The sequence below is a fragment of the Aotus nancymaae genome, unplaced genomic scaffold (genome assembly GCF_030222135.1).
Source record: "Aotus nancymaae isolate 86718 unplaced genomic scaffold, 86718_ANA_hifiasm-v0.15.2.pri h1tg000006l, whole genome shotgun sequence".
In the NCBI taxonomy this organism is placed as follows: Eukaryota; Metazoa; Chordata; class Mammalia; order Primates; family Aotidae; genus Aotus; species Aotus nancymaae.
The window spans coordinates 76,359,429-76,373,308 of NW_026988417.1; the positions used below are offsets into that span (position 1 = coordinate 76,359,429).

The 13,880-nt window shown below is 38.4% G+C and overlaps 2 protein-coding genes across 5 annotated transcripts in view; one reads left to right on the top strand and one right to left on the bottom strand.

The window, feature by feature from the left end:
- MRPS18C (mitochondrial ribosomal protein S18C) lies at window positions 1–6,082 on the top strand. Of its 2 annotated transcripts, XM_064368795.1 has the most exons (6): window positions 5–193; window positions 966–1,021; window positions 2,883–2,966; window positions 4,271–4,328; window positions 5,630–5,689; window positions 5,778–5,893. In XM_064368795.1, the coding sequence occupies exons 1-6, from the start codon at window positions 94–96 to the stop codon at window positions 5,852–5,854; spliced, it is 435 nt and encodes a 144-aa protein (XP_064224865.1). In that variant the 5' UTR covers window positions 5–93; the 3' UTR covers window positions 5,855–5,893. The 2 variants fall into 2 exon arrangements, with proteins under 2 accessions (XP_064224870.1, XP_064224865.1); XM_064368800.1 differs by lacking the exon at window positions 4,271–4,328 and having other exon boundaries at window positions 1–193; window positions 5,778–6,082.
- ABRAXAS1 (abraxas 1, BRCA1 A complex subunit) overlaps window positions 5,433–13,880 on the bottom strand; it is a 25,618-nt gene continuing 17,170 nt past the window's right edge. For all 3 annotated transcript variants that reach the window (XM_064368788.1, XM_064368789.1, XM_064368791.1), the window contains 3 exons: window positions 12,689–12,773; window positions 8,482–8,596; window positions 5,433–7,568 (listed from right to left, as the gene is read on the bottom strand). In XM_064368788.1, the coding sequence (XP_064224858.1) occupies window positions 7,135–7,568; window positions 8,482–8,596; window positions 12,689–12,773 (634 nt within the window). In that variant the 3' untranslated portion in view covers window positions 5,433–7,134. The remainder of the gene's footprint in view (window positions 7,569–8,481; window positions 8,597–12,688; window positions 12,774–13,880) is intronic.

The window sequence follows — 13,880 nt, forward strand, 5'->3', positions numbered from 1 at the left end:
TTGAACGGGGTACTCGAGCCAACAGGGGAAGAGCAGCGGAAGGGACCTTTCGGAGCGACTTGGAACTAAAGGAAGTGGAGGAAGCGAGGAGTCATGGCCACTATGCTTGCTGTTTGCGGTGGTCTAGGGAGGAAGAAGTTGACACACCTGGTAACGACTGCTGTCAGCCTTACACATCCCGGGATTCACACGGGTAAAGTCTCCATATCCTATGCTCCATAGTAGCGTTGCAGGCATGACCTTAGTCCTAATGGTTGGTGGAATCGTCACTGTTATAAAAACGACTCTGGTTTCTAGGCGATTAAGTTTCTCCAAGATGGATGGGAATCTGTAACTGCCCATGGCTAGTGTTACTGTCGTCTAGTCCACTCCTTTAAAGTATTTGAACGTATGAGGAAGTTGGAGTGGTTCTTAAAAAAGAAGCAGAGATCTCTGGATAATCTTAGCGAGGAAGGGACATTTCCACAGTCGCCCAGCAGCAAATTCCAGATGTCTAAGGTTCCCAAACAGAACGAAATTGTGACAGAGGTCTTCACATCTATATTTTTGCAATTTTATCTTCTCTGTGCTTCTCTGTAAGTTATCTCTGGGACGGGTCTGTTACTCATTTTCTTTTTGGTATGGCAGTGCCTTTTTGTTGCTTCTCCTGTAAGAATTTGCATTAAGCATTTTCTCTAACCATGGAATGAAGGGAATAAATGTCAGAAAGAGAGCAGATGAGTGGTTGTATGGGCGGGAAAACATGTGCTTTTCCCCCAAAGCCCTGGAATGCACACCCATGTTAAGTCTTACTCTGTCCCAAATATAAATTAAAGGTACTTAACCAGTCATTCTGAATACAATGAATATAAAACCAGTATTTCATATTGTGTCCCTTAATTCATCCTGTCTCCATAAAAACAAAAATCTTTAGCTATTCACCTAAGGAAAAGAAATGGTTAACTGCTGTTTCTGTTTAATCGCAGTGCTGTGGAGAAGAGGTTGCTCACAATATAAACAGGTATCCAGCAATGAGGACCTGGTAAGAATTTTTTTTTCTGTTAGTAAGGCACTTGCAAATATGACCAAATTTTAATTTTTAAATGAGAATTGATATTAGACTCTAACATCTTTTATTTTAGCTACGTGAATAGAGTTCTGCTGTAGGAGAAAACAATTAGATAATAATTACTCTGAATTCACAAATTATGATGAATTGGTATGTTAAGTGAGTTTTGAAGTGAGGGAATTCCTAGATTCCCCTACTTTGCAAGAAGCAAAGCTGCTATGATACCCTATTTTTCTTCCTAGATCTTAAATTTAAGAATATGTGATTTGGGAATTTTTTATTATTTTTTTTCCATTATTCTCAAATTTATCACCACTGTTTTATTTTTTTACGTAGCTCTCTGTAAGCAAATGATGTGGGAATTTTTAAAGGTAGTTTGGGTGAGTAGGATTTTAGATAACTGAAAAGAGACTGTACAAAGCTTAGCTGTAGGTTGGCTCTCATCCTCATTTTGAATTCACATTTTTTTCCTACCTTTGTCTCATTCATCACTTTTGGAGGGCTGCCTTAAGAAATTAGGGATCAAGGCTGGTGTGGTGGCTCATGCCTGTAATCCCAGCACTTTGGGAGGCTGAGGCGGGTGGATCACAAGGTCGGGAGTTTGAGACCAGCCTGGCCAATATGGTGAAACCCCATCTCTACTAAAAATACAAAAGAATTAGCCAGATGTGGTGGTGCATGCCTGTAATCCCAGCTACTCGGGAGGCTGAGGTAGGAGAATTGCTTGAACCTGGGAGGTGGCGGTTGCAGTGAGCCAAGATCACGCCATTGCACTCCAGCCTGGGTGTCAGAGTGAGACTCTGGCTCAAAAAAAAAAAGGAATTAGGGATCAAAATTAAAGTTTTACACGAAGACATTAAATACAGTTTATTCTAACCTGTTGGTATATTTTTATGAGTTTAAAGTATTAGCATGGACTTGAAAGCACAGGTTCTTACTATATATACAAAGGTAATTTGACACTAAGACTACACAAAGCACTTGCACAGAGCTGAGGAGGAATGTAGTCATGTGAGCTGAATGTAAATTAGAAATTTTTGAGGAATTGGAAAAAAACAAAAGAACTTGTCTAGTTTCTCTGAGCATGTGTCTTGGTAATCTGTCCACCCACCATACTTTAAGAAAGTAAAGGGACTTTATTCTTTTTAGTTCATAAATCCCACTTTGTCTCTAATCAAATTTATGGATCGTCTCCACAGAAAAAGGCACACAGTCCCATTCATTTGAAATTTTGCATACAATTACAGGGAGTCATGGGCTTCAAAAGCCATTTCTAGGTTAAGAACCTCCATCGTGGAGACAGCCATACTGACAGTAGGAGGAAGGCACTGTGACAGAAGCATTACAGGCAATAGTGATAATAGAAAAGCCAAAAAGGCAGATACAAACTTATATAGTAGTCTGGGATGATAAAGAGCCTTTTATTATAAGTCATGGGCCATTATCTGTGTATAAAAATAATGATAAAATACTTGATGGAGACATGGGGATGGATAAATTAGGGATTGCACTCATTTAAGAATGGCATGTTATCTAAAATTTTTTTCATTATATACAATCTGGGCAAAGCATTGAAGCAATCACTTTCTTAGCAGACATAATTTATTTTTCTGCCATAAACCCTTTTATTCCACAAAGATTGTACGTTATTCCAGAATCTTCCCATGAGTTAATTTATAGGCTAAACTGAAACAAAATAAAGTGCTTGTACAAAATATGTACACTGTAAGAAAGGTATAACTAATCCTTTGAATGGATTTGAATGTAGAATAGTAACCTTTTAAAATTCAGAATGAACACATCCTATTATCAGACTTTCCATTTTTTTTCCTAGCCCATTCCAATGGAAAACCCTTATAAAGAACCACTTAAGAAGTGTATCTTGTGTGGAAAGCGTGTAGATTATAAGAATGTACAGGTGAGATCTGGTTTTACTTCACTATATTTATTTTAGGATTTTGCTTCTGATAGATCTGCTTAAAGAGAATCAAGTCAGTTTATAGTAGGCTTTTGTAGAGGTAACTGTTTTAGTAACTTTGTAATTTCAAATCTGATTATAATTCTATGTATAAGTTTATTTCTGCTTTATTCAAGTAAAAGCACCTTGGCTCTCTCTCATTTACTATTATTTCCACTCTTTTTTTTTTTTTTACCGCCCCAAACATTTTAATAGCTCACTGTGGTAGTGATTCTCAATTGGTGAGGGCCAGAACTTTGGAAAAAGCTCATCTGGTGAAGCTGATCTCTTTACCTCACCATCCATATCACTGCTTCATATATTATCTCTTGTCTAACTCTCAGCAAATTAGAAGTTCAAATTTGGGGGAAGTGAATGGCACTAGAATTCTATATATTGGCTGGGCGCGGTGGCTCACACCTGTAATCCTGGCACTTTGGGAGGCCAAGGCGAGCGGATCACCTGAGGTCAGGAATTTGAGACCAGCCTGGCCGACTTGGTGAAACCCTGTCTCTGTTAAAAATACAAAAATTAGCTGGGCATGGTGGCGCATGCCTGTAATCCCAGCTACTTGGGAGGCTGAGGCAGGAGAATTGCTTGAACCCGGGAGGCAGAGGTTGTAGTGAGCCGAAATCATGTCGTTGCACTCCAGCCCGGGTGACAAGAGTGAAACTGTCTCAAAAAAAACAATTCCATATATTGACAGTAGTATAAGGTGATAGCTGCCTTTGAGGGAAAACCAAGAAATTACAAAAACACACATACTAGGAAGATTATGCAAAGTGCCAAGAACAATGCCTAGCACCTAGAAAGTTCTAAAGAAGTATTTAAATTAATAAAACATAAATTACAGCAAATGCCTGGTATACTTGTACCTCCTGAAAATCTCACTACCCTCTGATAATTTGTCTTAATGATTATTATCAGAGGGTAATGTGATAACCTGTCCTGACAGATGAAATTTTTTAGTAGCTCGTTTCAGCAGTGTTTTAGAAAGGTATCTGCAGAAGTCAAGAAAACAGATTTAGCATTGAATGAATATGCTAATTAATCTGCTATTTAATTATATATAGACTTTTGACACACTGGATAGAAAATATTACTTCAGAAGATAACAGGATGGATAACAATATTCTCATATTTTATAAAATGTGTCTGAAATTTAGTAAAGCTTTATATAACTTGAAGGCTGTTTTTTGAAATTTACACATTTAGGAATAAATAACAATTTTTTTTTTTCCCCTCCAAATAAAACTCCAAAACAGCTTTTGTCCCAGTTTGTTTCTCCATTTACTGGATGCATTTATGGAAGGCACATTACAGGTATTTTGTTTTTTATTATGGGAATTTAAATGCAGATAAGAATTATATCAGTCTACTTCTGTCATTTAAGAGAACTATCAAATTTTCAAATTGTGCTGTAAATTACTATTAGATCAGATACTAGAGGGACTAGAGCTAGGTATTCTGAAAAAGCCTCTTAGGCCAAAAGGATTATTATTTTGCTGTCTTATGCAGAGTTTAACTATATAGAAAACTTGGGCTTTAAAAACTGTTTTCTGATGTTTTTGAATATCCTATACTCATTCCTAGATTGATACTTAAACTTGGTATGAGCAGACTATGGCCCATAGGCCAAATCCAACCTGTCCCCCGCCCCCCCTTTTTTTTTTTTGCCAATAACTTATTAGTCGGTCAACAATATTACAGATATTTAAAAATTACTTAATATAAATAGTTGGCAGCAACCCCCTTTTTTCTTGATCGGGTTCATCATAAAAAAAAAAGCATACAAATGCCACTTGTTTTTTTGTTTGAGATGCAGTCTCACTCTGTCATCCAGGCTGGAGTGCAGAGGCACAATCTCAGCTCAGTGCAACCTCTGCCTCCTGGGTTCAAGTGATTCTCATGCCCCAGCCTCCTGAATAGCTGGGATTATAGGCGCCTGACACCATACCTGGTTAATTTTTTATTTTCAGTAGAGACAGGGTTTTTCCATATTGGCCAGGCTGATGTTGAACTCCTGACCTCAGGTGATCTGCCCGCCTTGGCCTCCCAAAGCGCTGAGATTACAGGCATGAGCCACTGCACCTAACCCTACTTGTTTTTGTAGTTTTGTTTACATAGTGCCATATGGTTAGTTTTTGTTCTATAACAGCAGAGTTGAGTGATGGTGATAGAGACTTTATGGCCCACAAAACCTGCATTATTATTATTCTGGCCCTTGACGAAAATGATTTACTAATCTTTGACTTTAAAAATTGTTGTGAGGCCAGGCACTGTGGCTCACACCTGTAATCCCAGCACTCTGAGAGGTCAAGGTGGGTGGATCACCTGAGGTAAGGAGTTTAAGACCAGTCTGGCCAACATGGTGAAACCCCGTCTCTACTAAAAATATAAAAAATTAGCTGGGCGTGGTGGCACATGCCCATAATCCCAGTTACTAAGGAGGCTGAGGCAGGAGAATTGCTTGAGCCTGGGTGGTGGAGGTTGCAGTGAGCCAAGATCATGCCATTGTACTCCAGCCTGGGTGACAGAGCAAGACTCCGTCTCAAAAAAAAAAAAAAAAAGTGAACTTTAAATACTGACATTTTTTATGAATAAGATTACTTTTTATTTTACAGGTCTTTGTGGGAAGAAACAGAAAGAAATCACAAAAGCAATTAAGAGAGCTCAAATATTGGGTAAGAAAGAGAACCTCAACAACTGAATTGAGTTAGCTGAAAGTTTGCTCATTATGTTTTATCAAGAACTTTACTTATCTCTTTACAGGGTTTATGCCAGTTACATACAAGGATCCTGCATATCTCAAGGACCCTAAAGTTTGTAATATCAGATATCGGGAATAAATTCTATCACGTTACCACCAATAAACTTACCTTACAATACATGGTTGTATGATGCCAATACTGACTCAAACCAACCTTTGGATAGAAAAGTGTTTCAGGAGTGAGGTAAGGAATGACACTGCCCCTTCATACCAGTCAGTGTCCATTAAGCACATCATTCATTTAAAATGTTAACACTCATCACATTTTACATGTTGAATAAAAGTGGTTCTGTGTGATTGTCATTTATATCTGGTCCCCAAGTAGCTCATACAAAAATATACTGTTCAACTGAATGGAGTTAAAACTGCTCAGAATGATATTTGAACTAGCAAATCTAAGTATGCCTGGTTAAGCTATCTTCCCTTTGTAGAAATGTTACATTGGGACGGATAGTGGTGCTGTCATAGGAGGACAAAATATTCCTAGATAAGTCTATCCTCAAACCAGTAGTGTCTTTTACATAAAGAGATGATTTAGGCCTAATAGACACTGAATGTGATAGACATGTATGTATATATGTATCAGTTCTGAGTTCCCTGGCCTATCCCAAACACACTGGATTACCAGGCTTATACTGAACTCAAAATTATGGATTTGCTAAATTTCAGGCAGAGGACTCTAAACTAGAGGAGAGATTACTGTTTGTGTTGTGTTATAGTTGTGTAATAATTAAGGCTGCCAAATTTAGCAAGTACAAATGTAGGACAAATTTAAATTTTAGATCACATTTTGCAAATTTATTGTGTGGCATCCAGCATTTTATCTGGCAATTCCAGCCATAATGTACTTATAAAAAATTATCACTTAAGAATTTTAATGACTTAGATAAATTTTCATATAAATTTCTTTCCACATTGTGAAAATAAGGCTATTCTTGCTTTTCCAATATTTTTCTTTTTTAATAGAGATGGGTTCACTACGTTGCCCAGGCTGGTCTCTAACTCCTGGCCTCAATCAATCTTCCTATCTTGTCTTCTCTCAGTGTTGGGATTACAGGTGTGAACCACTGTGCCTGGTCTTACTTTTCCAATTCTAAAGAATGTGTCTGTGTAAGCCTTTCCCTCAACAACTTAGTGAAAGGTGAAAAAAGGTTTGGAAATAAAAGCATCTGATGTTTGAAAAAGTACTTTGTAAAATAAACGCACTAAGACTTAGCTGTATATTACTGCAAACAGGTGAACATAGTGAAAACAAATGAAATCTGGATTACTGCAAGTAGCTCAACATGTAAAAACAATAGAAAAGTTTGGCTTTACACATCAGCCAAATTAAAGAAACCCCTTTTAAGGTTAAAAGGATCAAAATGTAGGAGACCGTGAATATTCATCAAAACCCTTCATCTTTTCAATCTCTTCATCTGTTTCTGGGCTGCTCATTTTCGATGCTTTTTCTTGGTTACTACCATCAGCATCTGTTTTAGATGGCTTGTCTTGTGTATCTAACAGCCGTAGTCTCTTGAATTGCCATCTGTCATCTAAGTCTGAGGCTTTATGCTTAATCGTTTGTGGTGTACTAGCTGGACTAGCTTCAGGAATGTCTGTGTGTTCTACCATTAAGGTCAGATTGTCTACTACATCGAGATGGTGGTGGTTGTTACAATTACTTTTAGAAACATGTCTATTTTTTAAAGACATAACACATGAATGAAGAAATTCAGAATCTGGAAAAAAGGTCCGTAATGCTTGACAAAGAAAAATGTTCTCCTGAGGGTCTTTTTGGATGTTCTTCTCTCCTAAACAAAATAGAATAATAGTTCAACATATAACATTTCTTCTACAAAGCTTTTATAATTAACTATTTGTAAGTAAAATTAAGTCAAAAAGATTTATTAACAGTTGTATCAAATTCTCTAAAGTGAGAATAACATACATAATTTTAAATTCTAATTTATACACCACAGTATTCTAAGATAAAATTGAAGTTGTGTTATTTCATGTCAGCAATATAGCTACTATAGTATTATGTTCTTTAAAAGCAAAGAAAGGGCCGAGTGCAGTGGCTCATGCCTATAATCCCGGCACTTTGGGAGGCTGAGGCAGGTGGATCACTTGAAGTTAGGAGTTCAATACCAGCCTGGCTAACATGGTGAAACCCTGTCTCTATTAAAAATACAAAAAATGGGTGGACATGGTGGTGGGCACCTGTAATCCCAGCTTTTTGGGAGGCTGAGGCAGGAGAATTGCTTGAACCCAGGAGGCAGAGGTTGCAGTGAGCTGAGATCATACCACTGCACTTCAACCTGGGTGACAGAGCGAGACTCTGTCTCAAAAAAAAAAAAAAATTAATAATAAATAAAAAGCACAGAAAGGAGAGATGTATTAATTTTTTTTTTTTTTTTTGAGAATAAGTCTGGCTCTGTCACCCAGGCTAGAGTGCAGTGGCACGATCTCTGCTCACTGCAACCTCTGCCTCCCGGGTTCAAGGGATTCTCCTGCCTCAGCTTCCTGAGTAACTGGAATTACAGACTTGGGCCACCATGCCTGGCTAATTTTTGTATTTTTAGTAGAGATGGGGTTTCACCAGGTTGGCCCGGCTAGTCTTTAACTCTTGACCTTAGGTGATCCACCGACTTTAGCTTCCCAAAGTGCTGGGATTACAGCCGTGAGCCACCGCGCCCGGCTGAGATTTGTTAATTTTTTACTTACGTGCTGCCTGAATCTGTGCTCCTCTCCTTTTTTTAATTTCTTGTTTTAATCTGTTTACATCCTTTACTAGTTTATCTACTGCTTGTTCACTGTCTTCCACTTTTTTGCATATGCTCTGCAAAATAAAATAATTTAAGGGCATAAATAAGATTTCAAGCTCTGAACTAATACCATCTAGATTCACAAATAATATAAAATCATTGGTGGTATATAATGCCAAAAACTATTTGCTTTTATATAAATTTTATTTATTTTCTGGAGAACCTCAGTAACAAGCACTAGTAGGTTATAAACAAGCCTTATAGGTTATAAAATGCTTTTTCAGATGTAGTAACTTCTCATTTATACAGTTTTTATCATGCCAGTTATTTCATTGAAAATACATAGAAATGAACTGAAATACTAACTCATGGGCCAGGCATGATGTCTCACACCTGTAATCTTAGCACTTTAGGAGGCTGAGGTAGGCAGATTGCCTTAGCTCAGGAGTTCAAGACCAGCCTAGGCAACATGGTAAAACCCCATCTCTACTAAAAATATAAAAAATTATTCAGGTGTGGTGATGCATGACTGTAGTCCCAGATACTCGGGAGGCTAGACATGTGAATTGCCTGAGTCCAGCAGGCGGAGGTTGCAGGGAGCCGAAATTGCGCCACTGCACTCTAGCCTGGGTGATACAGTGAGACCTCGTCTCAAAAATAAAGGAAAAAATTTAACTCACTTTGAAACAAAAAATACAGATGCATACATTTAACACTAATAAACAGTAAGTAAAAACAAAGTGACTGTATCTTACTATTATGAAAGGATACTACTGAAGATTTTTTTCCTGTAAGAGAAACTACTTTTGAAAAGCAGACCAGTTCTGCCTGTCTTCAGTTTTAAAAGTATGAATACCGGCCCAAGTGTGGTGGCTCATGCCTGTAATCCTAGCACTTTGGGAAGTCGAGATGGGTGGATCACCGGAGCTCAGGAGTTTGAGACCAGCCTGGGCAATGTGGCGAAACCCCATCGCTGTTAAAATACAAAAAAATTAGCCGGGTATGGAGGTGTGTGCCTGTAGTCCCAGCTACTCGGGAGGCTGAGGCAGGAGAATTACTTGTACCCGGGAGGCGAAGGTTGCAGTGAGCTGAGATTGCGCCATTGCACTCCAGCCTGGGAGACAGAGCAAGACTCTATCTCAAAAAATTTTAAATAAATTTAAAAAAGTATGAATACCAATAATCTTTGACCCCATAATTTCATTTGGGAATGTATCTTAATAACAACAAAAATCTATATAAGATGATGTTTCTTAGTATAACATGAAACAACTGGGGAAGGGGAGAATATTAAAAAAAAAACAACTTATTTCCAATTCTGGGTAATAGTTGTTTTGCCAGTTTTAGTGGATACTTTTTAGGATGTCTGCCAAGCCTACTTTTTATGAACACTTTTGCCCTGACATAACAGTTTGCCAGTAACCTCTGTACCCACCTATCACCCTAGCTGACCCAAGTAGAAACAATTAGATTCTTGCCTGGCAATTTGAAGGTATTACATAGCCAACTGGAAAATCCTATGTTCTAAAAGAGATCTAAATGCAGGAACTGTAGGTTGGCTGTTCTCTGGCCTGCAAGTGGATGAAGAAACAAAAAGGTCTGGAAGGATAGCAATGTGCAGACACAGAAAATTCTATTGGCATTCTAGCTCCTGGTTCCAATTCCTTACTAAAGGTCAGCTGCTTTCTGTCTACAGTTCCTATGATATACCTCTACATTCCCTATTTTAGCCCAAGTTGGTTTTTTTGTTTTTTGAGACTGACTCTCGCTCTGTTGCCAGGCTGAAGTGCAGTGGCACAATCCTGGCTCACTATAACCTCTACCTCCTGGGTTCAAGCAATTCTCCTGCCTCAGCCTCCCAAGTAGATGAGACCACAGGCACACGCCACCACATCCAACTAATTTTTTTATTTTTAGTAGAGACGGGGTTTCACTATGTTGGCCAGGATGGTCTAGATCTCTTAACCTCATGATCCACCCACCACAGCCTCCCAAAGTGCTGGGATTACAGGGGTGAGCCACCACGCCTGGCCCCAAATTGGTATTTTTCCATAACACTGCTCTATTAAATATACTGCCATTAAAAATAAAGAGGACGGGCATGGTGGCTTACACCTGTAATCCCAGCATTTTGGGAGGCAGAGGTGGGCAGATCACCTGAGGTCAGGAGTTTGAGACCAACCTGGCCAACATAGCGAAGATTTTTTTCTGTCCCTACTAAAATACAAAAATTAGCCTGGCATAGTGGCGGGTGCCTGTAATCCCAGCTACTCAGGAGGCTGAGGCAGGAGAATTGTTTGAACCCAGGAAGCAGAGGTTTCAGTGAGCTGAGATTGTGCCACTACACTCCAGTCTGGGCAACAAAGTGAGACTCTGTCTCAAAAAAAAAAAAAAAAAATTAAGAATATATAGAAACAGGAACAATTTTTGATGTATCAAGTTTTTTAAAAATCATGACACAAAGTTAGGTCACCATGACTGCCAACTATATCAAAGTATACATACATTAAGGAAAAACTGGAGCACACGGCAGAATGAAAATAGTTATGTTAAAATGGTGAGATTCCAGGCTAGGCATGGTGGCTCATGCCTGTAATCCCAGTACTTTGGGAGGCCAAGGAGGGTGGATTGTTTGAGCTCAGGGGTTGGAGACCAGCCTGGGAACATGGTGAAACCCTGTCTACACAAAGTACAAAAAATCAGCTGGGGATGGTGGTGCACACCTGTGGTCTCAGCTACTCTGGAGGCTGAGAGAAGTGGATCACTTGAGCTCGAGAAGTGGAGGCTGCAATGAGCTGAGATTATGCCACTGCACTCCAGCGGGTAATAGAGCAAGACACTGTCTCAAAAAAATAAAGAAGTTGGTGAGATTCTGGATGTTTCTACCATCTAAAATTCCTGTATCATTCATATGAACAAATAGTATAATATGAATCAAAATGTTTCAACTGCTTTTCTGTTAGTGTGCTCTACTGATAAGTATGGTGGCCATGGAAATATACTCCTTAGACGGGGGAAGCACAGCTGACTTAGCCCCAGCTTTGGATGTACCACTGTGTTCGCTCTTAAGCCACCCTGGGCTGTTCCTAGCCAATGACTGAGCACAGTGCAGGTATTAGTGCAAGTCCGTGCCTACAGAACAATTTTGGGGCAACTTTGCTTAAGAACTCCTCATCAGCCTAGTGAAACTTCCTTAAAATGGCACTGCAGTCTGAGACTCTTCCTAACCATGTGTCCTTTTATCCCCCTCTCCTTTCTCAAGGGTCAGACCTGCAGTGTTTTCTAAAGGCTCTTCCTGCCTCCTCTTGCTTCCTCTTTATCCTTCTCAGGCCCAATAAATCTCCTGCACTACAATCCCCATTTTGACATCTAGTTCTCAAAGGACCTGAACTGACTCGTGAAATAGAACTTAACACTGTTGTACTGTTCCCAAGTATACTTCCCTCTATTCTGTAAGAAGGATTACATATCCCTGCCTATTACCATGTGATGTGTTCAGGCCAATGAAATGTGAGTGGAAGTGACATGGCTGTTGTAAGCAAAGTTTTAAGAGCTGTTATGAATTTTCACTAGCTTTCTTACTCTTTGCCTTATGCCATGAGAACATATCCCAAATAAGGGCTGCTCCTTTAGCCTGGATCTTAGATGAAGATGACATTCAGAAAAGGAGTAGAGCTACAGCCAAGATATAATGTTAGCAAGACTAAACGATGGTTGTTGTAAGCAAGAGATTGCAATCTTTGTTACTACAGCTGAAGAAATATATCTCAGTCAATGAAGCTAAGAAATAACATCTTGTTCAACAAGTGACAGCATCTATGATGGGGTCACAAGATTATAATGGAGCACATATAGAAAGCTGATATACAGCACTTAATACTGGCATTACAGATCAAATAGGGTAAATGATTGATATTCAGTAATGACTTGGGGACATGTGAAACTATAAGTAAAAATACATATACTATATAGGTTTATGGAAGTATATATTTGCACAATGATGAAACTGCCTAATAACACATTTCTCAGAAGGTATACCCCTCATTAAGTAACTCATAACTGTATTAATCTAATAAAGATGTCCGGTTATCCCTAAAATATGTCAGTCATTAATTTGATAAGAAATCTATCTAGAAGTGGTTGAAGTGTTTGATATGTTAACTTACCTTTAATTCCCCTTGTAATGAAGCATACATTTCATTTATCTTATGTACCTCCTTCAAGGATCCATCTTCTTCAAAAAATTTAGAGCTGTAAAAAATTACCACTTCCTCAGGCAAATACACAAAACTCATTTTAATGATAAGGTGAAAAACTTATTCATAGTCAAGGAGCAATGGAAGATTCTTTTTAGTGGTTTTGCAGGAACCATAATTTTGTCAATCTCTGTGTATACAGAAAAACCAACCACAAAACCTACTTCATTGATCTTCACATTAGTAAACTTTTTAGCCTCCTAAGTACTATTGCCAGGTATCCCAAAAAGGTGAGGATGGAGGAAGATTGCATAAAAATAGATAAAAATTGAAGGAAGAGGCCGGGTGTGGTGGCTCATGTCTGTAATCCTAGCACTTTGGGAGGCCAAGGTGGGTGGATCACCTGAGGTCAGGAGTTCAAGACCAGCCTGGCCAACATGGTGAAACCCTATCTTAAAAAAAAAAAAAAAAACTGAAGAAAGAAAAAAAGTCTCTATTGGCAATGGGGACCAGAGTCAATTTTTAAAATATTTTACGAATTTAAGTTACCGTTAATTGAAAGAAGCATCACTATTTTATGATCCATGAAGGAGAAAAGTAATTCTAAGAAGGCATGATTTGTAAGACATCCCAATTTCAGAGATAAATATGAAAAATGTGCATCTCAGAATCAATGAAATATGGTATTCAGCTTTTATACTGCTAGCACTGTGGGGACACAAAAGTAAGTAAAACCTTAAGTCCTTATTCTTTTTTTTTTCCTTTTTTTTGTTTTTGACAACAATCAAGACTTTCCATCCAGTAACAAGGTCCTTATTCTCATAAAGTTTACACTCTAGTAGGTATCCTGTAGGACCAATGTTGCTGTTTTTGACATTACTTCCTTAATGGCCACAAAAAAAGTTATATCTAAGCAGCCTATAGTGTGACTGAGTCTTGGCTAAAGTCAGATTTTTACAAATATCTGATTTCACATCTTTAATCTGAACCACTGCCTTAGAAAATTATAATTTTTAGGCTATATACTTATTCTAATCTAGAATAGATATGTTAAACTTTACAGGACATGCAACAAGTTCCTCCCACTACTTTTTTTTTCTTCTTAATTTCTTTGTAGAGATGGGGTTTTGCTCTGTTGCCCAGGCTGGTCTCCAACTCCTAA

Coding starts and splice junctions, on each gene's coding strand:
- MRPS18C (XM_064368795.1), top strand. CDS start 94: ATGGCCACTATGCTTGCTGTTTGCGGTGGTCTAGGGAGGAAGAAGTTG. Junction 1,022..2,882: donor TATCCAGCAATGAGGACCTG/GTAAGAATTTTT, acceptor TTTTTTTCCTAG/CCCATTCCAATGGAAAACCC. Junction 5,690..5,777: donor TAAGAGAGCTCAAATATTGG/GTAAGAAAGAGA, acceptor ATCTCTTTACAG/GGTTTATGCCAGTTACATAC.